Consider the following 27947-nt stretch of genomic DNA (forward strand, 5'->3'; position numbering starts at 1 on the left):
CAACCCTTACTTTGTTAACGTGTGCTTTATTATTTGGAAGTCTCGTACATCTGAAGTACCGTTATAAGGAGCACCTGTAGGAAAATCAAACCTAGAAGCATGCGTTTGGAAGTAAAGATTGTCTGTTATTAATGAAGTAGTTCAAAGACACTGAAAATAAGCCTCTGTTTGTAGCTTTACGGGACTGCTGGACAAAAATGCACACTGACCTTATCACAGTACATACAAATACTGTGGATGGACAATAGAAATCACCACACTTCCGTATGAGATGGATTAAAAACAAACTGTTAACCCTTATCGTGTCAGAAACATAAAAGGCACCACAATTGAATGTTTACAAAAATCTCAGTTTACGCCATTATATTTTGATTTAAAAGTGTAAGAATTGCCATCCCGACTTAAAAGAAAAAGCCTTAACACCTGTACTTTATCATTAGAAACTTGTAAACCTTAAGGTTTTTCTATAAGTATCAGGTTCAAATGCAAGGCAAATATAAAATCTGTCAACTTAGTAGATTACAAATACGATCCCATGAAAAAGCTGTAGTTACAAAAATATAAAAAAATATTCTAACTCCCATTATTAGGTCTTAGCTTCGATCTACACTGGGTTACAAGTCCAAAGCCAGATCTGGCTTGGACACATCCCTAGAACAGGAAAGTGCTGTTTGTCTGATTTTTAACATCAATATTTTGACCTCTTCCTAACATTTTGCTTTCTAGAATTGTTTTATTAGTGCACATTAAGGATGCCAAGTGGACAGTGCTAGCAGCTAAAAGGTTGTATTTATCTATGGATGGTAGCAGTGTGAGTACTGTCAGTCTGCCATCCTCTCAGAAGTCCCTTTCTCCACAGGTAAAAGTATAGATTTGTTTTCCCCAGGCCCTCAATAACTTGGTGTAGCAGCGTGCCATGTTCATTTGTTCATTTGTGAACCTGTGACCACTGGCAGGTGACTGGGAAGTACAAAGTTCTTCTTTCCAGACGTCAGTAAGGAACTCTAAGACACACCAACTGCTAATGCCGTCACAGACTCGTAGCTGCTGTTCAAGGACAGCCACTGGCGACTTCTCTAGTCTTCCACACATAATAGGTTGGCACATGCTTTATCCATGTGGTGATTCTCTAGCCCTTGGCTTTAGTAACCTGGATCAGCATAAGATGTTGAACCAGCTACAAAGGCAGCCTAATAAAGTGCTAACAGACATTAAAATGGGTTTACTTCTAAACATTAACTTAAAATTAATTACTAGATTAAATGAGATGATACTCTAAATGAATAACTTCATAAAACACTGAGCCTAAGCCTGACAAACGCTAATGCTTTCATGGCTGAATATTGGAAGCTCTGCTCTTTCAGTCCCTTCTTGGAGCTAGGAGAAGGTTCCAGTTTCTAGCCCTGGAGAAACTGAAGCTTTCTCTGTGCAGGTAAACTAGCACAGATTAGTAGAGTAATAGAACTGTACCCCAAGATAGCGACCTCCTTTACTTGGGCTTTAATAAGCACTCAGGACCGCTCAGTCTGCGCTATGGCTGTGGAAGATTGAGGAGTGAGCTGCGCTACTGTTATCTTTATGCTTGGTGCAAGGACATTTTCCTCTAAACACCTTTTCCCTCATTAGAAACCACTCCCATCGTCTCTCCTGATAACAGCATGGTTTAGCCCTCACCAGCACAGCCTGGATTTCAGTCAGCTAACGGGTCTCTGGTCACATTCCAAACAAATGCTGTCTGTAGATAAAGCCATTGTGAAATAGTGTTGTGTTTTACCCTCCTCGAAAGGACTGACACTACTGATCTGCTTTGAGATAGCAACCTGCTGTGTTCCATATGCATAAAAGATGTGAGTTAACACGAGCCCCATAGAGCTGTTACAAGAGGAAGCGTTCAATGCCCTTGTCTTACATGGGGATGTGTTGAATAGCATAAGGATAAGAAAGCTAGTATTCCTCATTGTCTTTCAGTTTCATAAACCAGGGTTCGAGCAGACACCTGACTGGAACTGTGTGTTTCACTCGGATTGTGCCGTGATGGCAGGACATCTTCTTAACAGAAGTTCAGTGGTATCCACATTCATCTGCCAAAAGGTTTTTTTTTTTAAAATAAGCACGCTGTACCTACATGCTAAATCAGATTTGGAGAACACTTCATACACAACAACAAAAATTAAATCAAACACTACCTAGAATGTAGGAGATTGAATTTTTTGTCTAGTAGAATTTTAAGATGGGAAACACATTCCTAGCTAAACAATCGCTCTTGGCATTCCTGTTGTAACCCACACAACAGCAGTAATTTTAACTCCCTTCTGCAATCTATTGAGTCAAAAGTTCACAAATGTAACTTCCAATCAAGGCACAACATAATTTGCTGACTGTTCCTTCTCACTACTTTCTTTACATTCTCCCCTTTCCCTTAAAAAAAAAAAGTTGGTGCAACAGTGTCTTCTATACCAGACATTAAATTTAATAGTCCCCATAAGTTGTAGCAGTATCTGAGATTGGTTTCCTGTCTATTTTGAATTTAGATAATTAGTTGAACAGCACGTTCTCAGCACATCTTTGTTCACATTCTGCATTCACCTTGAAGGGGAGGGGATGAGGGGAAAAAAGCCACAGTAGTTTCATGCATATTTTTCAAGAAACTTTATGTGGAAGTCCTTTCACTTTCTCCAGTAGGATCTTCAGCTTCTCTACTGGAGGCAGAATGGTCATTCTGAAAAACAACAGTTAGAGGAAGAAGAAAAACAACCCACATTATCTTCAAAATAAACTAGGACTGTGATCTTTGCACAGTGATCTTTCAGATTATCTTCAAAATAAACAGACTGTGATTCTTTCTTGATTAATGTATTGAGTTTAATATCTGTTTTTGGTTGCTCCTCTTGTTTTCTGCATTTATGCTGCAATTTATACTATTAAACTACAGCAATTATTTTTAGTTGGTTAATAGATAGGAATTCAAGAATTGTTATTTTCTGTTGAGTGATAAAGAGGATTATTATTAAGAAATAACAGCTACTCAGTTTCTATTTTTGAGGCAGTTATGCCAAATTATACTCAGGTTTTTGAGCTTTAAGGGGCAAGCAGTTTATGAGTAAATGTAAGTTTCCTTTTTAACTGAAAACTTTATTCATAAGCACTAAAACAATGCACATCCCACAGTGCAGTTTCTAGTCCCTTTCTTCTTTCTTCTGTATAATCTGAAAACCATACTGAGTTTATCAGACTATATGCAAGAACTGGAGAACACGGAGCTGCTTTCCACGCTGGTACAGGAATTGGACTCATACTGGCTTTTTCCTGGAGCTGTGTGCACCCAAATATCTCACACATCTATCTGTGTTGCAGAACCAGCACAGCTAAAGGTACCCTCTGTTATGTGGCTTCAGACCAAACAAGGACTAAATTCCATAATAAACCCTAGCTATCAGTGGCTTGGACACAGTAAACAGCTGGTTATTTGACGTAACAGCAATAGTGTTTATGTTTATAGTTTTAGTATTAGAAGATTTAGTCCAGCATCTTGTTTTTGGTAAAAGTGAAGAGTTACTCAGCGTGTTTAAGGAGCAGGTTTACAGGGAAAGTACTGCATTTTTCACGCAGTTTCTCCATATGGAAACAAAACTTTAATCCCCCCCCCTTACCCTAGGAAAGCAGGGCAATTTTTCTAATGCCTTAGCCAACTTTAAGATTTAGAATATAAGCTATTATTATTGTTTGTATTCATGGAGAAGGGATTTCAAGTGTCAGTGTATAAAAGTGGAATAAAACCATGTCAGCGAGGTGTGGAAACACCGTAATTGATAGGAATGGTTGGACTTGATGATCCTGGAGGTCTTTTCCAACCTAGTGATTCTGTGATTCTGTAAGAACTCTAGCATCTTACCTAGCTGAGCAGGTCTCTGACTATGCTGTCAGACCATGGAACATGTCAAGGTAAAGAGCGAGACCACATAAACCGATATAAAAATCCTTATATTTAAGCAGGAGAGAAAGCTCTGGGATGGTGCTTAGCTTATTACTGTCATTTGCTTTTAAATAAACAGAAACTGTACCTGAAATGGTAGCTTCCTTCTCTCTGGCCAAATCACTTCCAGGTACCACACATATTCCGGTCTCTTCCAGAAGTTTCATGCAATAGAACATATCGGGTGCCATTTTATGAGCCTAAGGGAACAGATGCTTTGGAATTATTGAAGCCAAAATATTCCAAATATATAGAAATTTTCATGATTGCTTTTCTTCCTGAAACCTGATCTTACCTTATCAGTTTCTCATTCTATTTATTAAAGAATATGAAGAACAACTGCCAATGGGGCAGTGCACATGGAGAATTACATAACAGGAACCCACACAGAACACTAACTGCAAAAGAAAGGTTTAGATTTTTTTTTTTTTCTCCTTGGCTTGCCTGTAACTTTTTGTTAAGAGTCTCAAAATTGTATTTATAAAATCTAAGCCAGTGACATTTGACAAGATTAAATTAATTGGAGAGCTGTGTGTTCCAGTTCCGTTGGCATTTACTATTTTTTTCCCCTGAATTATCCATCGACTAGAAAGTCTTCTGATTAATAACTATGGAAGTACCTAAATACATGCAGGTTACATGCCTAATCAAATAATCAGTTGAAAAACAGCCCTATTTTTGTCCCTCAGCTGTGCAGATAGAATTCCCCTTAAAAAATGAATATTACACATTAGGTAACAAAGCTCCTGATGTGCTGGCTTACCTGCCTCCTGATGTGCTTACATGCACAGGCAGCAGTCTGGAATTCGCATGGGTCCACCCACTTCCCAAGCTTATGGCTTTGATCTAGTAACACTAACATCCCCTGGGTACCATACTCCCCTTTGGAAGCCTCACCAGTGTGACGAAATGTTCTGGTTTATTTCCCTCTCTTAAAACAATAGGTCAAGTTATATCTAAGATCATATGTAGTCCATGAAGTACTGCTTGTGTAACTACATGAACTTACTCTGAATAAAACTCATCATTACAAAGGGCAGCACAATTGTGTGAAGGTCAAAATGGATTTGGGTTAAAACGACTGACTGACTTTGCTTTCCTCGATGGCTTTGGAGGGAATAAAGATCCGTGGGAAAGCATACTGGCCCTTGAAGAGGATTGCAGTGAATTCCTGGTACTTTTGTTAAACATATCTTCTGTTAGTTTGGCTTTTTTGGGCAAGATTGTTCAGAACGGACTCCTTCTCCTGTTTAAAAGGAAGATGTTGAGTTTGAACTTTAAAGTGGCAATTAAAAATGCCAGATTAAACAATGACACTTCAAGCAGTCTTCTCTCAGATGAAGCACTCTCAGGGCTTTGCTGAGCTATTAGAGCAAATGGCTGTCCTAATTCCAGTCGCTCTTACAGACAGCTGTGCAAAAGAGGGCACTAGCAGGATACAGCTGCGAAGTGCTTGCAGACAGACAGCAACCCACAGAAATCTCTGTCTGCTGTGCCCTCTTCTTACATTCTTCCTGAGCATCTGGCTTCTTGGCTACTCTTAGAGACCAGTTAGCTGAACCTTTGATCTGACTCAATACTGTAGTTTCTTGAGCCAGATTCAGTTCATCTTTACAGTGAGGTAGACTGTGTATGTTTAATACGAATACCATACTGTTCAGTATACAGAGGTAGGGCTACTGAAGAACAAAGCAGATATATAACTGTATTTGAACTTAACTCCTGCTTAGATTTTAGTAAAAGCAAATCTCATTTAGTACTCTTTCATCATGCTAAACAGAGAGGAAGTTGAATTTATTAACAAGAAAGCTGATTTAATAATTCCTCTTAGCTTTTTTTTGGTTCCTAAACATAGGAACCATAAAAAGAATAAAAAGTACTTTTGAAGGGAGTAATATTGAGTAATTTAAAATACCCTGCATGGTTCTGCAAAGTGCGTGTTGCTGTCAGGACTGTCCATGAAGAAAGAAATAAGTCTGGTCCCTGAGCATATTTTGAGTTCACAGTACCTAGGACAGGTTTAGAAAAATGTACAAATAGAACAAGCGTTTTATTCTGACCTTTATGAACTGTGAATAGGATTCTTCTCCAGGTATGGAGGATTCACTACAATATCCATTGCTGCTTGTCCTGAGACAGGAGGACAAAGGCGAACAGAAAGCAGCTTAACCAGCTGTCCTTTAATTTCTGGGTGCAAGTTAATGACCTCCATGTAGCCTCCTCTGTAGCCACATCTGTGATTAAAGTGAACAGAAAAATATCAGTTAACCTCAAATACTGGAAAAGCAATTAAAATAACTGCATAAGTGGAAAGACAATCACGAGGATCTTGCAATACGTAACATACAGGTTGTTAAAACAGATACCGTACTCATGATGTTTTAAGATAGAACTAAATAATGTGCCATTTAGCCCTACTATCTCATACAGAGAAAATCACGTACATGCAGGCTTCCCTGCTTGGCAAGTTCACAATTGACTTGGACTGTTTGCTCTTTAGAATAGTATACGGCTGTAAGAGCATTCAGCTAACCAGAAAATACTTTGTCTATCCATCTCTTCCTCTCCAAAACAACTGAACCCAAATATCTGCAATATCAAACATTCCAGTGACTCTTGAAACTATTTCAGTGAATGCTATTGGGACTATTTTTCTTTATCACAAGTCTGATTTTAGGACTGTAGGATTCTGTCTTTGTGGAACTGAGTATGAAATAAACATAGTTATTATTCGGTACTTGGAAAAACACTGAGCTAACACATTACTCTGTGCTTTAAATGCTCGTTTTCCTTTTTCCTAACAGTTTTTAGTTAAAATTAATAGAAGACAGCGCATTGCCTTCAAGGTCACTAGCATGAAACAGCTGTTCCGACCAGATTAATGAGAAAGATGAAATAAAAAAAAACTAAAGCAGACTTACTCGCCCATGTATCCTAGAGGTGGAGTGAAAAGAGGCCAGCTCAACATTGTTATAGTACTCGGTGTCCCATCTCATACAGAATCTTTTGAAAGACATGAAACTGGCATCCTTCAGAGTACACATTGTCCTGGTAAACCTGAACAGTCAGAAGACATTAATGTGCTCGTTCCTCAACTAAGGAAGATAAAAGATGGCCTTTCAGAGAGCCAGATCTGAACCGAAGAAACACTGGTAACAATGAAAAACTTAGAGCTGTTAGAAGACACAAAGGTTCTTTGTTAAGTAATAGCTACTGTAATAGATACACTTCAATCTTATGTACCATAGGTTAAGACCTTTGGAAAAGCAGTAGGCTTCTCTGCGTAATTTAATTCTGTTTTAAAACAGAAGAAATTTCCTTCTGTTTCTTTCATTTGAAGTGATCTGATTATCACACAGACTTTTAGGCCAGCTTCCTGCAAAGCTCCTCCTGTGTATCCTGCCTGTGTCCCCTAAACTTTCTCTCTAGTTCAAATCCAGATCAAGCCACCTCTCATATTAATCCTCTAAACATTAAGAATCTTGCATGTTCGTCATGTCTCAATATGGTAACAGAGAATCTGTTCCCCTGTACTTATAAAATACCACTACCACATATGGAACAAAATACACTTATGTTGTGTACTTTTAGCTGTGCTTTTGAGAGAACAGAATGTACCCCTTACCTCATCAGCCAGAAGAAAAAGTTTCTCTTCCCAAGCGAAGTGTATCACATCCTCAATGCACTTTCTGCTCTGCACCTGTCCTATAGTTTGGGTTTTAAAGCAGAAAGAGTTTGTGGAGCATACATCTTCAAATTTTTTTGCCCAACACCTAGTTAGGCTAGTAGCTTTTCAGTGCAACTCTCTCTCTCAGAAAAAGTGCTGTGAATTTTAGAATTCAAGTCACTAAGTGTGATATTAAAGGAACATTTTTGGAGGAACTGTGGTTCAAGGTAACAGTCCATCTCAAGCAAAGGAAGTGTGAGCTACAGGAATCAATAACTTATTAAGAGTACTCTGTGTACAACTCATCATTTGAAACACTCGCAGGTGTGATAGTTATTTCACCATGTAGTTTAATCAGAAGTTGGACAGATAATTTTCCTGTTTGTGAGCCAAGCCCCACCAGCTGGCAGCGTACCTTCCTGACTCAAGGAAGATGCATGGACTCAAGCCACCTCACATAAGGAGCACAGTGAACTATGAACATACACAACAATATATAATTTATATACAATACATAAAACATCATGCACAGGTTGTACTGCAGTTCTGCTGACCAGCAGCAGGGAGACCACTTACTACTGTTTAGTCTCACTGAAGTTTTGTTGTTAACTTCTTTCCAAAGTCACTGACAGCAATGCAACATAAAGCTAGTAAACACTACATTGATGTGTATAATGAGAGACTTACACTTGTCTTGTCCTAATAGCCTCAAGCAGGTTGAAGCATATCTATCTTATTTGAAAGTCTGATCCTCTTAGCATGGTAAAGAGATATTCAAAGCAGTCCTGATTCTTCTGCATTTGTCACACCGTCTACAGTTTAATCCTATCAGAAGCCCAGAGCTTCTGCAGGAATAGTGCTTCTGTGCTTGTGCAAGAATCTTCCCACTGACTGTGGGAAGACAAAATATTGCGTCACAGAGAGCAGCTCATGCAAGAAGAGCTGTAGCTCTGGAGTTCAAAACTGACCCGGGACAGTGGGAACTAGTTTCTCACTAAGCAATCTCAACTACTCAAAAAAATACATTCTTCTGCAGGAGGCAGTGGTTGCCACTGAGCACTGTGCCTGCCGTCCCTGCCTCTCAGAGCAAGAGGCTACAGGCCATGTCAGAGACAAGAGCTTTGAGAGAGACCAGAGGTGACTGACAGTCATTCTGCAAGTCTGCAAAAGTTCAGTGGAAGCAGTGGCTTCATATGGGATCCAATGAAGTGAATCTGCTCCTCCTCTCTACCCCAAGTCCCTGGAGTTCTATGAGAGTGGAAATAAGTTTCTAAAAGTGTGACATGCTGTGCTACATTGAGCACTGATCTCTAGAATTTGACTCTACATATCTGATATATATTTGGATTTGCCTGTGATGTCAATGAAAAAAGTCACACACACACACACACACACACACACCACACACACACAAAAAAGAAGAATTGGTCTTGAACCCCAACCATTGAACAAATTTACTACAGACCTGTGGATTTCCGGGGTTGATGATTGCAGAGGACCTTGTGGATTGCAATATGCCTTAGCTTCAGTCAACGAGCGGCGAAGTTCATTCACGTTGAGAGCCCAGCAATTTCTTCATCCAAATAGTAATTCACCTGGATAGCATCTAGTTCAGATATGGCTTGCTCTGAATATAAGGGATATTGTGGTATAGGGATCATCACTCCTGGGCGGGATTTTCCACCTCCCGAGACCAAGATCTTTAAATTGTCTGGGGAAATAGTAGGAAAAAGTAATAATAAAAAAGTTACACACCAAAATTAACAGTGTACATCTAGAATAAGTTACTGACTTCCTTCTTAAACAGTCCAGGTCAATCTCTGCTCTAGCAGCATACAGTCATCATCTCATCTCAGGGGGCATTTGTTTATTTCAATTAAAGTTACTGGCTGAGCGAGGATGGCCTAACTCAGCTCAGTGGAATTCCTCTGCATATGCCATGGTTTCTAAAGATCACGGAAAACATGCTGAGCAGAAGGCTAGAGGGAAAAGCTAGAAACAGGAATATCTAGATCAAGATTGTTCCAAGTGCCCTACTGTGAGCAAAGAAAGCCTCAGCTAGTTGTTGCTTGTTGCCTTCAGCTCATTTTACCTCACTTAACACACAAGGCCAATAAATAAAACCAGAAATTAGACCTGAGATCCGTGGAGAGCTTCTCCTTTGGAACAGAGAGAGCCCGATTTAGATCAGGAGCAACCAGTGGCCCAAGTGAGAACAAAGCTAGAGACTGACATTGTGGTTTCAGTTTCAGGTAATACAAGAGACACACAATCTGCATAACTTGGGACGGGAATCTAATATATAATTTGTGGATTATGTTCAGCAGATACAGGCAGAAATGCTTGTGCTAAGGTCAGTCCAGAGGATTTATCTTGCTCAATGGCTGGCTGGCTGTGTCCATGTGTAGGCTTTTTATAATTAAATAAAAGAGTGCCATTTGGTGTAAGAAGTGGAGAGATTTATTGCTTTTATAATCAAGGGAGAACTCTGAAGTACGGCTGCAATCAATGCAGGCATCCTTACCAACATGTAAGTAATAGTGTACCCGAAAATATCTCTTCAGGTAGAACAGCATATCCTTCCAGTTTCTCATTAGTTCTGGAACAAAATCTGCATCTCTGTGCCTCTCCTCACATACTAACTCAGCTGCAAAGCTAACGATTTATCATCAATTGTGATTTTGCACCCACCACTAGTTTAAAAATACCAAGCATCCCAAAATGTATAATCAGGACCAATGCAATTTAAAAAACTCTGTAACGTTCTCTCTCCCTCAAGTTACGACACTGCAGTTGCTTCATCCTTGGACATGCCAAAGTACTGCGGCCTTTTTCACCATTAGTGACACCAAATAATCATGGTTACAGATTTGATATGCTCTGCTGCTGTTCCTGACAAGCTGCCAGTATAATGCTTGGCTATCATCAGCTCTGGAAAGCCAATTCATTGAAGACCTCTGGAGAATTGTTCACGTCAGAACACCCATCATTCTGAACACTGCCACTAGAGGTCAGTTCGAAAAAACTTTTTACTAGTCAGCCTATAACAGTCTGGCTAAATAGAATAGAGTAGACCAGACTAGACCAGACCAGACTGTTTCAGTTGGAAGGGACCTACAACAGTCATCTGGTCCAACTGCCTGACCATTCAGAGCTGGCTAAGTTATTAAGGACACAGTCCACAGACGCCTCTTAAACACTGACAGGCTTGGGGTGTTGACCACCTCTCTAGGAAGTCATGTTCCAGGGTTTTGCCAACCCTCTAAGTAAAGAAATGCTTCTCATGTCCAGTCTGAATCTTCCCTGGCACAGCTGTGAGCCATTCGTCATGTCTTACCACTGGATCCCAGGGAGAAGAGATCAGCACCTCCCTCTCCATATGCACTTTCTCCTTAGCAAGCTTGGAGAGAGCAAATGAGATTGCAAAGAACTGCTTGGGGGTTGCAATATGAGTAAAACACATCTGTGTAAAGGAACAATCTAGCAGAAGACCGTCATTCCTCTCTTAACTGAGGACCATCTCTGAACCTTGGCTGAAGTCAAACTCCAAAGTTTTTCCCAAACAGGCTGCTACCGAACAGATATTGGGATTTTCACTGGCATTAATCTACACTAGCAGGAAGAGCTGCTCAGAGGTCTCACCTCTCTGTTCCTTCCCTCTTCTCTCTGCCACTAGATTCATACACCTCTAATCTTCAGGCATAGGGATCTTAAACCACTGAGGACACCGTTATTTTATCTGAATTTCCTAAATTTAGATTTAGGCACCTGTGCAGTTTACACTACCTTCGCAAAAGGTAGTAGTTAAGTGTGTTAAAAGACTTGTCTCCATGCGTCTGTTTCTTAGCTGGCATCTTACACGTAGTTGGTTGTATTGGACATCTACTTAATGTGACTCTAGTGCTGTTAGATCAAACTCACTGGAGTGTGGGAGTCTGTGACATCAGAGGTTCAACAGAGATCTGCATCCCAAAGGCTACTGAGAAGTTATCATTCCTGCCAAGAAGGGACAGGTTTAATGTAAAACTGACAGCAATGCCATCACTCGCCCCAGTGGTAAGATATATATTATCTGGATCTGCGGGAACCCCTCCATCTCTTCTTTCAATATATGAAGCAACATCTTCACGGATGCAATTTATACCTGACTGCACTGTAAGATCCTGTGAAAAACAGAGAATGAGATGCGAACTGAGTACAATGAATAATCAGATTTTCTGTTGCTTGCTATAACTCTACTCTGTATTGTATGAAGTCGTTTGTATAGATGAGGGCCCTGATCCCCAGGACTGGGTTTTTTTTCTAAAGGAAGAAGGATAGAGAGTTGGTTTGTTCATGGAGTAAAAGGATTCATTTGGAATTAGACAAATATAATTGGTATCACTAAAATACAAAAATAATACACTGTATTGCCTAAAAATTAGGATTTAAAGGCTAATTTGAAAACTGGGACAACAGTCCCATTTGACAGTCTCCTAGTTTCTTTCTTTATGGTGAAAAATCACTTCAAAATGTCAACCAACATCTGTTTAAGTAATGGGAACAAGGAACAGAGTTAACATGTGCAACAGAAAGGAAAAATAACTTCCTAAAAATCCCATGACAAAAATAAGATTTCTTTTTTGTAATAGGAAAATAATACAATACCATTTTCTCCTGTAGTCTGAAACTCAAATCTGCTTGCGTCTCCCTGTGCAGCATCTCCCACAACTACTTTTCAATTACTTGTAGCAGAAACATCTAGGATCACCTGAATCCACAAGCCTCGCATGTCAGTTTACACGAGCAACAATTCAATAATCTTAAATAAGTAAGAAGTTGGATGCCTGCGTGCATCATTGCTAAGAAGTGTGCAACAAATAAAGAGTAAAAATAAGCCTAAGCCAAGGAGAGGAATGGATTCAAGCTATGAAGCGTAAGGACTGAACGACAATGAAGTGACAAGTGTACATCTAATTTAGAACACTGTCACTGAAGCCTGCAGAATCTTCTTTGCTTGTTGGGTGGAGTGGAATAATTGTGACCGACTTAAAACTCTCATCACTCAGTTACATGCTAGTAGTCTGCCTGATAATACTTCTGTGAAACGTCTAACTGCTAAAGACAAAGAAGCTTCGCAAGTACTGCACAAATTGCAGGGTCAAAATGGCAATCAGGACCTAAGGGCCCCCCCACATCCTAAACATCTACTTTTATAGGACTAAAGTTATATTGGGTCTATAACAGGATCTTTGCTGGCATATTCGTGTCTTAGATATGTTTATATATAGGCTGAGTAATACGATAAGGAATTCCCTTTTTTTGGTGTCTGTCCTATGGCTGTAACTAAACAGTGCCTGAATCTCAGAACAGACAGAGCATTTTAAGGAAAAGCTGAATGCATTTCTTATGCAATACTGCTAGCAAGATCTCAAATGCTTTACAGAAATGATGCTCACTGTGAGACATTTTGAAAAGATAGGCTGGCTTTTTTCCTCTGCTAGCTACAAGTAGAGACTTGGCTTGCCTGGAAACTACGCACTGAAGTAGAAAAATAGTAAAAAAAGGCAATTTGAATTGTCAGTATTAGAAACAACTTGTTTGATACCCCTAGGGGAGGGATGGATCAGTCAAGAAGTTAAAAAGATTTGAGGACATTGGAGAAATCCGCCAACTACAGAAATCTCAGCCCTTTAGTACTTTTTTAGAGTAAAACAGTAACGTTACTGCTTGCTTGTCTTCTATGTAGATTTAATATTCATTGTGTGACGACCCCAGTTTTCCATACACAGATGTTATACAAAGTATATCACAGCGTGGCTCGATATGATAAACAGCAGAAGTGCTAAATAAACAAAGATACAGGACTGTGACCTGGATCAGCCGACATGGACACCCACTGTTTGTCTGTATTGTTACAGGGACAAAGAAGTCTTGGCGGAGAAGCACCTAGAGGTGATGAAATTGTCAACAGCTACATGTAGGTTTAGCAGCAGATTCAGATATCAGAGCCCACAGTTATCTGATGCCCTAAGAGCAGTACCAAAGCCTCACTAGTACTCTCTGCCACTGACTTTACCAATATAAAAACAGCTCAGGACTCTAGGGTTCTGCCTAGAAGTTATTTTGGTGAGGCTCCACAACTGCATAATACCCACCATGTCCTCTTCATGACAAGTCTCATCAGAAATGTGCGCTATTATCACCTCTTATCAGTCAGCCACACTGTGAATTCCCCTCCCCCCGCCATTCTGCCCAAGGCCACTTCACATTTGACTTGTACTCATACAAAACACAATTGAGAAATCTCAGCACTGCAGATATTGAAACTTCCTTTGTTGATTCTAGTACAAACACGACCAACTGAAACTGATGCTTACCTAAGCTGTTTCCTCCACAACCCTGCAAGATCCGTTTGGCTCGCTTTTGGCGTCTTCTGGAAAGCTTGGGCTGTCCAGCAGGTTTGGGTATGTACACAGTGCCACTACCTAGAGTGCCAACAAAATGTAAATTGGTCACTTCTCAATGGTTATTTTAAATTGGTTATATTACTGTTAACTTTCCTTGGAAATTAAGATCACACACACTAGCTATTTAAAACAAAGTTTATTGATAAAGGGATTGCAGTTGTTATTTTAAGGGTAGGCCTTACAGAAATGAAGAAATCTAACTGGGTTCCAAGTTCTGCCAATAAAAACAGTCACAGAATTATTAACTATTTGTATTACAGACTGAAGATGGAAGCCCGAGTGAACTATGCATAGTGCAAACACAAAGTTCACAAATCTAGAGGCCTTGTCTGAGAACATCTTAATTTTTCCCAGTGTCTCTCCCATTTTATGCTTACATGGTGTATATGGATGGGCTGCTGTCATCCTGTGGGACAGCAACTGAGAAACTAATCCATGAGTGCACACAGACATGGGGAGAAAGGCTTTCCATTTACCCACTATTTCCTTTAATAACACTGGATCTGAATAGTTTCTAATGAGCTCTGGTCTTCCTAGTTTCCTGACAGTTTGCTGTACACCTCAATTTCCCAATCTGATCACCTGGACCCCCAGTTTGAAATGACCTCAATTTGTCCTGGAGCTCTCTGAATTTACAATATTATAGACTGAAGATTTTACGTGTGCGTGTGTAAGGGATGCTCAGTAAATAGCATAACACTAGTTTTAAACCTTGCTTGTGTTTCAGGAATAATGTACAAATGTGGATTCTGATGTAGTCTTTCCTAAACGCTAACCTGCCAGTTAGTTTGACCAGAGGTATAAGTGGGGTAAAATCAGTGACAGCACAACTAGTTGCACCCAACCGCGTACAGGTCTTAAGAGTACACTGACAGATGAGAAAAGTATTTGTTTCTTCCTTTAAAGATAACCACTTCTTTTTGAAGGGCATTATCTATAATGAGTGCACTGACTGATAATATATGAGAAGAGGCAGGAGAATGTGTAAGATGGGGAATCATCTGAAAAGTAAGGAAGCTACTGCGTTGAACGAGGACTCTTGGCAAGCAAGGTATTGACTTCAGCTCAGAAGTCAAAAGGTGTAATTCTTACAAAAGAACTATTTTAGTCTAAGTGTATCTAGAGAATCACTTATACTAATACGTACAATCAGACAGATTTTAAGGCATTCTTGATAATCTCAATTAAAAAATCAAGAATAATATTTCAATATATTCTTACCTACGAATAAGTTGATTTGGCCTCTGTCCCATTTGCATGCGCCATCTCCAATGTTGGCTTTAATTACTTCAGTAAAGGTTTTTTGATTCCCTAAAATGATATAATTCACAATGTACTGTTAAGGCAGAGAAGATGATAAGGAATTGCTCTTTTTTTGGTGTCTGTCCTATGGCTGTAACTAAACAGTGCCTGATGTCAGAACAGACAGAGCATTTAAGGAAAAGCTGAATGCATTTCTTATGCAATACTGCCAGCAGATCTCAAATGCTTTACAGAAATGATGCTCACTGTGAGACATTTTGAAAAGATAGGCTGGCTTTTTTCCTCTGCTAGCTACAAGTAAGGGATTGGCTTGCCTGGAAACTATGCACAGTATTAGAACAACTTGTTTGATGCCCCTAACGGAGGGATGGATCAGTCAAGAAGTTGAAAAGATTTGAGGACATTGGAGAAATCCACCAACCAAAGAAACCTCAAGCCTTTTAGTACTTTTTAGAGTAAAAACAGTAATGCTACTGCTTGCTTATTTGTCTTCTATGTAGATTTAATATTCATTGTGTGATGACCCCAGTTTTCCATATACAGATGTTTTGCAAAGTATATCACAGCGAGGCTCTATATGATAAACAGCAGAAGTGCTAAATAATCATCATCATTTTAAAAGCTTCCTGATCTCTGGAATCTGAAAAGACAGCCTTTTTTCCTGTGAGGAACTGAATACATCATCAGAACAGAGAAAAAACAGTTGATGAATGTTGATTAGCAATCACAGCTCTTAAAAAAGCAAATTAAAATAAGGGAAAAAAAGGAAAGGAACTGACTGGTAGAAAAAGCCACAGTAGAATTTAAATACAAATGATTAAGTGAAAATACAGGCCACCATTACAAGAAGAATGAATGAAGTAGGCAATGCGACGGCGAGGAAGCAAGCGGACGACTCAATATGAGTGATAAAGCAAGCTTCGACTTTATTTTAAAATCAGCCCGGATTATATACCCTAACATTCAAAAGGTGCTTTGTGCTTTGTGCTCTATAATTTGTTACACCTTATACATGATTAGTTACTTAAAACTATTCGTTCTCTATTGATTCATTGTCCTTTGTTAATTCATTATTACTATGTTGCTACTTCGAGTTCCGTTTATCTACTTGCAGTTATATTACAGTTGCAGCTGGGCTTGTTGCTCCATCCTGTTCCCTTGGGAAAGATTCGCTTGTCCTTCAGAAGTTTCTTCTTAGAGATTCCTTCTTGTATGCCTTCTTGTTCTTTCAGTCCATATCTTCACTCAAAAGTTTAACAAGATTTCCAACTTAGCACAATACGTGTCTCACAATGCTTTTCTGTTAAATCAATGTCCTTGTTCACTTAACCATTCCTCAATCCATTTTTCAACATTCTCATGTCCCTTTTCACTAACGATTTCCAACAGGCAAGAACAAATTTATAACTTTTCTAATGTTATAAGTATGTTTTCTAATGTTAAGTATGAGAGATAGCAGGGAGGCCTTCTAGCAATGACAGGAATTATTCTCATGGACTCATGGACTGTAAAACAGACCGATATGGTCTTCGGTACAGAATTACCTATCACAGCTGCTCCGGCTGTGGACTGAACTCAGAAAGCCCCTTTGTGGCCCATATATTTACAGCAAGTTACTGGATTTGGATATAGAACACTTGGCTGGTAAGCCTTAACTAATATTTGCTTTTCTTACCATGGATTATCTGTTGGACTCCAGTGACAGACGGGAGCCAGATATTCAAAGCTAATAATGACCAAAATACTAGTACTGTCCATGGATACAGATTCCCAGGTGGTGCCAAGACTGGGAGGTTTACAGCTGCATACTGTGGCTGAGAGGTGAAGTGATAACGCAGTACCAGCTACAGCTGGGTGGTGCCCCTGCTTTATCAGGGGTTGGACTTGGTGAGCTCCAGAGCGACCTTCCAACCCCACCATGCTGGGGATTCTAGGATTAATTCAAATGCGCACTGCAGGTCAAGTCCTATCAATAACTGATAGTGTTTAGGTTTTTCTTTGAAATTGAATAGCTAGGTAGAAAGGCGTTAAAACAAGACAATTGGACTTAGGTAATCCTGACTCAAAAGAGTCAAAGCACTTCACATGGCTTAAATTTAGCAGGAACTGAAAAAAAGTTCACGTAAAATATTGAAAGTGACACACTGACTTCATCAAGTAATTCGCTTTTATGTTTGCTGATTTAAATGAGTGCTTAAACAAGAGCTGTATTTCAATCTTAAATGAAGAATAAGGAACAGGGACACCAGTTGAAGATCACAGGTATCTCAGTCTGAAGTTTAGTGATTTGCAAGTAATGCAAACAGCTACAAATTGGTTCTCTTAAACTACTCAGGGTCCAATGAAAGCAAATGTTGTTTCATTCTAATTCACAGTAAGCAGGAAGAGAAAGATACACATAGAAGGAGAACAAATTCTGTTGCGTCAAATTAAGAGGAAGTCCCACAAATTTTGTTAGACTTCGGCCACTCTTACAGCAAACTGAATGAACCTCACCAGACTTGCCACAGGAATACAAATTGTTACAGAATAAGGGATGCTACTTTCTTTCCCGAAAGTTATAGACAGTTTACCAGATTAAAACCAGAAAATGACAAACCTCCTCACCACAGGAAGAATATATTGGTACGTAGAGAAAATTTTGGATGGATTTTGTCACACAAACACATTGTTGTGATCTGCAATAAAAAAAGTTGCTTTCTTCAGTCAGTAAGAACGCTGACTGAAAGGATCCCTGTGCTTCGATACTCTACCTTTGGAGTTTGTAACCAGTGGTACATAGCCTTTACAACAAAGGTAACAAAGCCTTATGGTATCTGATGTCGGGTTAATGTAAGCTGGTGAAGGGGGCTGGAGAACAAGTCTTAAGAGGAGCAGCTGAGAGCGCGGGGTTCTTTAGCCTGGAGAAGGAGAGGCTGACAGGTGAGACCTTATTGCTCTCTACGACTACCTGAAAGGAGGTTGTGGAGAGGAGGGAACTGGCCTTTTCATCCAGTGACAGGGGACAGGACAAGGGGGAATGGCCTCAAGCTCACCAGTGAGGTTCAGGCTTGACATCAGGAAAAAAATTTTCAGGAAAGGGTCATTGGGCACTGGAACAGGCTGCCCAGGGAGGTGGTTGAGTCACCTTCCCTGGAGGTGTTTAAGGGATGGGTGGATGAGGTGCTGAGGGGTATGGTTTAGGGAGTGTTAGGAACGGTTGGACTCGATGAGCCAGTGGGTCCCCTTCCAACCTAGTCATTCTATGATTCTATGAATGTCATAGCTTATTAGCAGTGACACAATCCAGACCCTTGCCAGTGCCCAGCCTGGGTGTTTATGCGAGCACTGCCCTTGGGCATCAACCACAAGTACATGACCATCACCTCCTCCCTAACTCTTGTGCTACCATTGCTACGGAAAGGACTGATTCTGGAGAAAAAAGCAAAACATATCCCATTTATCTTACTGGAAAATCTTGATGGAGAGAAACAATTTGGTTTTCTGTGTTGAACACGCTGTTCCCATTTGCTTGTTTAAGGGCCCCAAGTCCTCTTGACCACCTTGTATTTCTTGGTCTCAGCTACAAGAGCTGTTGCCCTTTTTGTCTTCCAGAAGAGAGGTGCTATTCATAACAGAGGCCTTTGCCCTCCCTCACAATGAGTTCACATCAGCACTTGTTAAGAATTGCTTCACAAGACCCCCCATACTCCCTCCTCGTGAAATCTAGAAAAAAAATTACATGGCTACTTAGTTTTTTTCTCATTTCTTTCTATTACTCAATTTCCAGTCTTTCTATGGGAAGCAGAAATATCATTTGGCTTTAGTTTAGATTCCTCAAGAACAAAAAGTCCCACCTTACCATTTCAGAAGGAAGGAACAGGAAACAACAGCCAGCAAGAACAAGTGTCAATGGCAATGAGTCAAAGTTTCAAAGCAAGGGTATCAGAAGCTGGCATCAAAGGAGACTAGACAGATGCGTTCAAGGAGGAATCTAACACAAATCCTTATGATGAGCAGCATTAGTCACCAGTTAGTTGTCCCTCAAGGCTTCTCCTATTGCAATGGCACTGGTGTGCATGGGCATCCAAGGGAAATTAATGTCAAATACTTTTGGAAGGCCTATGCAAAGATCTGTATTAAAGGAGGAGTGTGGACGGGATGCTGATAACCTCAATATCAGGTTGTCGAACAGTAGAAAAAGTGCTGCAACCAGGACATAGTTTGACTGGAGACTGATTTCACTGCAGAAGGCCAAGGAGGCTTCAGGCATGTCAGCAACCTGCCTGTGCCGAGACAGCTTAAGTCTGTGGCAAGCCAAGGAACATTCAAGGGAGGCAGAAGCCAGGCCACTAGCATGGTTTTACTGTCTGCTAGTGACAGAGAGTTGCCCCCCCACCCTGCTCTCCCCCTCTCTTATTCTTTCCCTCTGTCATATTCACTCCCATATTCTCGCTCGCCCTCTAAATACAGACAGGTTTTCAGGGTGTGTTCTAGAGGCAGCCTGACTGGAGCGTGACTGCTTCTGCCAGCTGGCAGAGATTTGCAATAGGGAAGCTTGCAGAACAGGAGCCCTAATAACAAATGCGGGAGCAGGTAAATGCCAGACTGATACTCATATCTCCTGAAGAGGCCATAAACCACATCAAGGAGAAAACCAGTCCCCAGCACTACAAAACAACCGCTGCTGCACCCTTCTGCCTTTGCTGTCCTAACAATGCAAGTCACCTTCATCTTGGAAACAAGCTGATCTTCTGCTCATTCTTTGGGAAACCGTTAGCAAAGGCATCAATTGTAGGAGCCATTCTTGAAGCTGAAGAAACCATCTTGCACTTTCAAATTCAGATGTAAGGAAGAAATGCATCCATTTTTTTAAAAAAATTGCTCTCTTCTTGATAATGAAAGAATTTAACAGAATAAAGGAATCTTCCCAGATTCAAAATAGCTCTTGAAAATTAGTTCATTCAGCAGTTCTGTCACGCTCTTTTTCTCAGAGGAAATGCAGTCTTTGAGAGACCAGATGAAAAGCCTCTGAAAACCTGAAAGCAGGTCAGGCAGAATAATTCTAACAACTATATCAGTGTTCTAAGTATTACACAGAGCCTGGGAGAAGAGTTCTTCATATGTGCAACAGACTTCATCGGTACAGAGTTGAAACAAATCTTTACGTAGCTAACCAGGTCTGTGAGAAGATTCTCTTCCCCTGGACATTTTCTATGTCCTCAAGAAACCCAGCAAGTAAGGAGTACAGTGAAATGATGAGGCTGCCTCTCAAGGAAAGTCACCATGCAGGAGGTATTGGGAGAATTACTTGATCAAAAGCCCGATGAGATGTCAGAACATACACTATTCCCAAGGAACAAGGTGAAGGGCAATGCATTGTCCAGGAGCTGGTTTGTCCCTCAGGAGTTTTAGCACGCCTGAGGCGCCCTTTAGCAATGGTGCCAGCTAAGAATGCTGAGACTTCGGAAGACAACAAACACTGTGCCCAGAAAGAGTAAAGAGGAGTGCAAACTGACCTAAGGCTGCCTTTGCTAAAGTCTTCAGCAAAATCACAGGAAAACCCTCAGTCTGTAGCAAGGCTTGTGTGAAAATGTGGAGGTGCTGTTAATCCCCCAAAGGGCACTATGGACATTTCAACAATTTCTGGTTGTCCACTCATGGCTGCTCCTCACTGTTTCATTCCCATTGTCATTGCTTTGTGCCTCCTCTTGGTGGTTATCTGGCAACACAATCGCACTGTGAAACATCATGCTATTTCCCTAGCACAAGCCAAGTCTGGTTTTGCCGTGACTTGCACAAACAAACTGTATAAGAGAACTGGCAAAACCAAACATTTCAGCATAGTTGAGATCTACGCTTTAGTAGCCAAGTTGCTTGCATGCTTTTTATTTCCTTTCTCCAAGCGCCATGAAAGCACTGTCCATAGGCCCTTAACTAATAGGGACTGAAGCATTCAATGCTTTTATTAAAACAGCTCACAGGAGAAAAAATAAACCTGACCTGCTTCCACAGATTAAGGCTTTGAGTCTGTGTTACACAGGTAATTCAAGCTGACATGAACTGTTGTTGGAAGGATGGAGAAGGCACATTCTAGATTTTACTTTAAATGGCAGGGTTGACCTGTGTGCCCCCTGATATCAGATGAGGAATTCAGTGGGGCTTACCATTAATTGGCAGATCTGATCCAGGGATTACAGAACAGGAGTTGTCCTCAAGTTCTTTTACTTCATACACTGTTTAAAGTGCATTTGGCATTCGAAATTTCACCTATATGAATAAAGCCCCAGATATTGATGTGACTGTAAATGCCAGAATTAAAACAATGTTCATTGCAAAGAGATAGAGATTAGGACTCTCTTAAGACCTATTGGAAAAGGGCTATTTTAAAATAGATTTTTGGTACTGTATTAAACAATAAAAGATCAAATAAACTGGATCTCGTGGACTGTGTGATTCTGAATGTATGATTTTGGATAACTGTATTCTTAAAACTCCTTTTCTTTCATCTTTACCTGCGGTAGGTTTCCCCCTGTTAAGACAAATGGGGTTTATTACAGATTTGCTTCCGTATGCAACAGGTACAGGGAAATGAGGAACAACAGTTCTGTCTTAATGAGGCCAAATGCTCTTGCCCGGAGAGATTCTTTCCTAGTGTGCACACAGTCATGTATTCAAAGCAGAAAATTACAGGATGGTAATTTAAGCCTAATATATTTCATTACTGGGGTGTGCCAGTCAATCTTGTATCTTCTTCTTGGTGTTCCAGATTGTATTTCTGCATGCTATTGTCTAAACTGTGTTATATCTTTCCACAACTCCCAGGGACACAGACGACTCACACTGACAATGTAAGTCTGGATTCTAAGTCAGAGAATTTTTTCTTTCAATTTAAAAGCCTGAATAATTAGTTATCAAGAAAAAAAAAATCTACAGTCTTTAAAACAAAATGCTTTACCAGAAGCTGCCTAAGATTGTAGCTCCATAAGAAAAGGGATTTTGGTATTTTTATTATCTAAACAGAAATGTAGGGAGTGAACCAGTGACTTAAAAATAAACATGCAACATGAACCTATTTGCAACAGTTCTGCAAACAAAACCATGGGCACAGGATTGTACAGCCGTTTTACTGTGAAAGTGAGTCAGACCACAGTGGCGGTTCAGAAGAAAAAACTGTGCTTTACTGTGTTGACCACGAAGTGACGTAGCTCCAGGCCAATTGAGAATATGTTGCTCCCTGCCTGTGCTGATCTGAAGACGTTTGTGACGTGCTACCAACGTGTTTCTGCAGACTAGTCCTCCACCCCTTCCTGCCCTACAATTCTGTTTCAGTAACTTGGAAGTCTTTAGCCTAACATGTGCCTTATGCCTAAAGCCAGGCAGAGTTTCCAGTGTTACATGAGTTGTCCTGTGGATCCTGAAAAACTTGCACATGCTTTGCAAGTATGGATAAACCAGCTTAACATGACACAGAACTTGACATCATGTAAAACCTAAGCAGGAAATGGGCAAAAAAAAGAGCATGAGTCGCATGAGGTGTCAGAGTAAAATAGGAAGCCAGAATCACCTGATGATTGCCATTAGCAAAGGGGAAAGAAATCAGATTTTCATTTTCAAAGCATGATGCATTTCAAATTATGAAAGAAAATATTCAGCCGACATGATTCAAGTAAGTAATTTTGCATAAAGATTTCCAGCTGGAACAACTTAATGTAGATCAAACCCTTGATTTTCTACCTAGATGAATACTAGTCACAGGCCAACAAAACTCATGAAGTCCAAGCACAGTGTGCCCACTATGGAGCAATTACCCTTATTCTGTTTTAACTGAGTCTTATTCTGCTTTAAACTGGAAGAAGGGTAACATTGTGCCCATTTTTAAAAAGGGTAGAAAAGACTACCTTGAGAACTACCACACTGTCGGCCTCAACATCTGTGTCTGGGAAGATCATGGAATAGATCCTCCTAGAAACTATGCTAAAGCACATGGAGGACAGGGAGGTGATTAATGGCAGCTAGCATGGCTTCACCAGGGCAAATCCCGTATGACCAACTTAGTGGCTTTCTATGCCGGGGTAACCGCAGCAGTAGACATGGGTAAACCGACAGATGTGATGTATCTGGACTTCTGTAAAGCCATTTGACAGGGTTTCCCACAACATCCTTCTCTCTAAATTAGAGAAAATGGATTTGATGGGTGGATGGTATGGTGGATAAGAAACTGGGTGGATGGTCATATTCAACGAGTAATGGTCAATGGCTCAAAGACCAGATGGAGAATCCATGATGAGTGGTGTCCCCGAGGGGTCCGTACTGGGACCAGTGCTGTTTAATATCTTCATCAATGATACTGACAGCGAGGTTGAGTGCACCCTCAGCAAGTCTGCAGATGACATCAAGCTGAGTGGTGTAGTTGCCACACCGGAAGGACAGGATGTCATCCAGAGGGACCTGGACAGACCGGAAAAGTGGGCCTCTGAGAACCTCATTAGGTTCAACAAAAGCCAAGTGTAAGGTCCTACACATGGGTCGGGGCAATCCCCATTTTCAGTGGACGATGGGGGGATGATGTGATTGAGAGCAGCCCTGCAGAGAAGGACATGGGAGTGCTGGTCAATGAGAAGCTTGAAATGAGCCGGCAACGTGCGCTCGCAGACCAGAAGGCCATGTCCTGGGCTGCATCACAAGAAGCATGGCCAGCAGTTTGAGGGAAGTGATTTTGCTCCTCTATTCCTGTCTTGGGAGACCTCATCTGGAATCCTGCATCCAGTTCTGGAATCCACAACATAAGAAGGAGGTGGAGCTGTTGGAACAGGTCCAGAGGAGGCTACAAAGATGATCAGAGGGCTGAAGCACCTTCCATACGAGGACAGGCTGAGAGAGTTGGGGTTGGTTGTTCAGCCTGGAGAAGGCTCAGAGGAGATCTTATAGCACCTTCCAGTACCTGAAGGGGGCCTACAGGAAAGCTGGAGAGGGGCTATTTGTAAAGGCTTGTGGGGATGGGACCAGGAGAAATGGGTATAAACTGGAGAGAGGCAGATTTAGACTAGGCATTAGGAAGAATTTCTTCACCATGAGAGCAGTGAGACACTGGAACAGGTTGCCAAGGGAAGTTTTGGATTCCACATCCCTGGAAGTGTTTAAGGCCAGGGTGGATGGGACCTTTGGCAGCTTGATTTAGTGGGATGTCCCTGCCCATGGCAGGGAGGTTGGAACTAGATGATCTTTAAGGTCCCTTCCAACCCTGACTATTCTATGATTCTATTCTAAATTGTCACTTACATTGGCTTAATCCTGAGCACATGAGCTGAAATTAATGCCTCATTTTTATTTACTTTTTTAAAGTGCTATCCCTTAAATTTCCCAGTCAGAGACTCCTCCAGCAACATTATAGTCCTTATTTCTATGTGCATGGTGCCGTTACAGCTCCTGCTGCAATAATTTGAAATTAATACACCAAAGCAGCAAGTGCCAGGTAGAGTAATAGAGGAACTGCTGTTCAGAGCCCATGACTGCAGAACAACGCTCAAGGAAGAGTAAAGCTTACACAGTGCACACAGCTTTAAGCAGCTCTTATAGTCCACGGCAAAAGCTGTATACATTACACGAGTACGTAGTCTAACTAAAGTGAACTAAATTTAAAGGGGGAGAGTCTATATTGCATCAGATTAGAAAGAAAGATGCTTTTCATTTGGAAACCAATGGCCCTGAGGCATCTCAGCAGGACAGGACAAATGCAGAGTCACTAGTGGGTATCTCATGGCCTCCTCTCCACCTGGTCTTCCTGCCAACAGCTGGAGTAGCGCTTCCATGTCAACTAGAAAGCCTTCACAACTGTGCAAAGCCCCTTCCCCATCACATGCAGCAGAGCTGCTATGGGCAACCCTCTCACTGTCAGGGAGAAGTAATCCTGGATCTAGTGATGCTGTGGGACATCACCTTTCCCTGACAACCCCTTCAGCTTCTCTTCTTCACTAGGCAGCGTTAATTCTGCCAGCAGTGGCCTACCTAACTCTGTGAGCTAAGGTGGAGGAGAATGAAGAAAGTAGTTGTCTAGTTCGAACTAAAAGTAACTAAAGCAACACCATTCACCTGTGATCACACAGAAGTCAATTTCAGACCAAAACATGGACATTTAGATAACCCACGGTATATTCCTATTTAGGAACCTAGGTACTATTCAAAGCCGTGTACTTTACCCGTCAGTTTGATTAAACAACAGAAAGAATAATAGCATTTTTATCCAAAAGGCACAGAGCAATGAGTAACTTGAGTAGTATGGGGGAAAATGAAGCCTTTCAGCAGCTCCCTGAAGTTGATGGGTGTTCTCTGCAGATATTTTGCAGTAATACTGTCCTCCTTCCCTGCCAACAGAGAGGCTGTTGTTTGCTTTGGTCACCTCAGAGCACGGTCACATGTCTAGGAATGTCTGTAGCCACTGATAATGTTCCATGAGACTGGCTCAGGAAAACAACTTTTAAATGGAAAATGCCACGTAAGTGGGTGCACAACCACTACAGCGTTCTTTTAATAAAGCGACTGGCAATGACCGGCTTTTGCATTTTTCAAAAAGCGCAGAGGAGGTCATTCTCTCTGCCAGTGACTCAGCTGGCAAGTGAAGGAAGCAGGGGAGCTGGGAGGAATTTGTGAAGACCGTATTATATTTGTTTTGTCAAGCAGTATCTCCTGCCCTGTGATGTCAACTTACAAACAAACACGCTCAGCGAGAGCACCAGAAGCTTTTGTACTATGGAAAAGGCACCTAGGAGAGAACCCAGTTGCATAAAGACAATGACACCTTTATAAACAAGCTTTAAGGTAAAAAATCAAAACAAATGTTCTGAAATGCAATCTTCCATCACCACTCTGAAGTATAATTCTAAAAAGAAGCTATTTTTAATAATTGAGTTAGACATAAGGAATCAATTGCAGTGAACTGCAAACATGCTTTACCTTCTAAAACAAGGGGAAGCAAGTCACACGAAGACCAAAGAATTAACACAATCCCCTTTTGTTAGCATTGCCATGGCACCAGCGTTGCTCAAAAGCACTTTACATACACTGTTCAGACTGCGCAGTTTCCTGCAACAACACATCAGCAAGGCTTTCCAGAACCATAGAAAAGTAACTATGCCAGGCGCTTTATTCACAGCAAAAACAAGTCCTCATGCTGATGGGGGATGCTGTGTCGTGAACGGCACCAGGGAAAGCTACGCCCGAACTGCTAAGTGTTTTTTTTCAATGTTAAGAAGATGAAATATGAAGAAAATATGTAAGCGCTGACTGACTGGACACTTCATTTTGTACGGGACGAGGGAGGAAGGGGGGGGAGACAGGGAGTGACAGGGAGAGGAGGGAGAAGGGGAGAGAAGGCGAGAGACGGGGGAGACGGGAGAGACGGGGGAAGGGGCAAAGGAGAAGAAGGGAGAAAAGGGGAAGAAGAGGGGAGGGCGAGAGGGGCAGGAGGGAGAGGGGAGCGCTCGGGCGCACTCCCGGCGCGGCCGGAGTCCTCGCGGTGTGACGGCTGGTCCCGCGGCTCCGCCCCGCGCTCACCCTGCGCAGCTCCTTCTCGATCTCGCCGGCCTTGAGCACGATGGGGCCGCGCACCGCGTACTCCACCGCCTTCACCTGCGGGTTCATGGACTCCAACGTCAGGATCTTCTCGCGCCGCGCCGTGGGGCTGGCGCTGGCGGCGGAGGCCCGGGCCGCGCCGCGCCGCCCCGCGCTGCCCCGGCCGCGCCCCGCGCCGCGCCGCGCCGCCAGCGCCAGCCGCAGCATGGTCGCGAGCGGGAGGCGCCGCTACGGGATCGGCGACACCATCGCCGGCGCCGACACACCGACCGCGGGACGCGCCCGCAACAGCGCGGGGCCCGCACAGCGGCGGCTCCGCCCCACTCGGGCCGGGCCGTCCGCAGCCCCGCCCGCGGCCCTGCAGCCCCGCACGGGCCGGGCCGTCCGCAGCCCCGCCCGCGGCCCTGCAGCCCCGCACGGGCCGGGCCGTCCGCAGCCCCGCCCGCGGCCCTACAGCCCCGCCCGGGCCGGGCAGTCCACAGCCCACCCGCAGCCCCGCCCTTGAGGGGAAGGCGGGAAGCCCCGCAGCCCCGCCCCTGAGGGGCGGTCGGGAGGCCCCGTGGCTCGGTGGTGCTGGGCACCCTGGCTCGCGCTGTAGCTGCGGCTGTGAGCGCCCCGGGCCCCGCTGTGCGCCGCGCCTGGGCCGGTGAAGGGGAGGCAGCTGCAAGGCTCACCCGAGCCCTTCCCCTCGCTTCACGTCCCTCCCCTCCAGCCCGCCCCTGCCTGCCGTCGGGCTCCGTTTCTGAGCTCGTTTGTGCTGATCCTTGTTCTGATTCAAGATCCGCTCTTGCTCTGTGCTAATGTAAAAATAATTGCTACTTGAGAACTGTCAACTTGTAATGAACCAAACGACATAAGTGGGTTTGTGCTGAAGGGACCGTCTCGAGGTGGTGCAGAAAACTCCTTGTTTTCACCCAGGGATTAAACACTGAGCGTTCCCAGTCCTGTTACTGAGAGTGCAGAAAGGCTTCCTGTGTCACTGCTGAGCCGAGTGCCCAGTTCTGCTTGTCCTCCGCCCAGTGACTCACTGGACCACCTCCATGTG

General features: G+C 42.3%; 1 protein-coding gene across 1 annotated transcript; it reads right to left on the reverse strand.

Moving 5' to 3' along the window:
• Positions 1 to 8: 8 nt before the first annotated feature.
• On the reverse strand, positions 9 to 27944 carry GPT2 (glutamic--pyruvic transaminase 2). Its single transcript, XM_054079064.1, is given in 23 exon segments — positions 9 to 2666; positions 2668 to 2719; positions 4062 to 4095; positions 4098 to 4173; positions 5064 to 5118; positions 5120 to 5154; positions 5156 to 5188; positions 5190 to 5219; positions 6034 to 6068; positions 6071 to 6207; positions 6895 to 6909; positions 6911 to 6957; positions 6959 to 7030; positions 7599 to 7678; positions 9106 to 9142; positions 9144 to 9214; positions 9217 to 9351; positions 11668 to 11803; positions 13980 to 14047; positions 14050 to 14107; positions 26885 to 27020; positions 27118 to 27540; positions 27931 to 27944. Coding segments are annotated over 23 exon segments (1818 nt in total). The 3' UTR covers positions 9 to 2627.
• Between the last annotated feature and the right edge of the window lie 3 nt (positions 27945 to 27947).

This window comes from Cuculus canorus, chromosome 13 (genome assembly GCF_017976375.1).
Source record: "Cuculus canorus isolate bCucCan1 chromosome 13, bCucCan1.pri, whole genome shotgun sequence".
In the NCBI taxonomy this organism is placed as follows: Eukaryota; Metazoa; Chordata; class Aves; order Cuculiformes; family Cuculidae; genus Cuculus; species Cuculus canorus.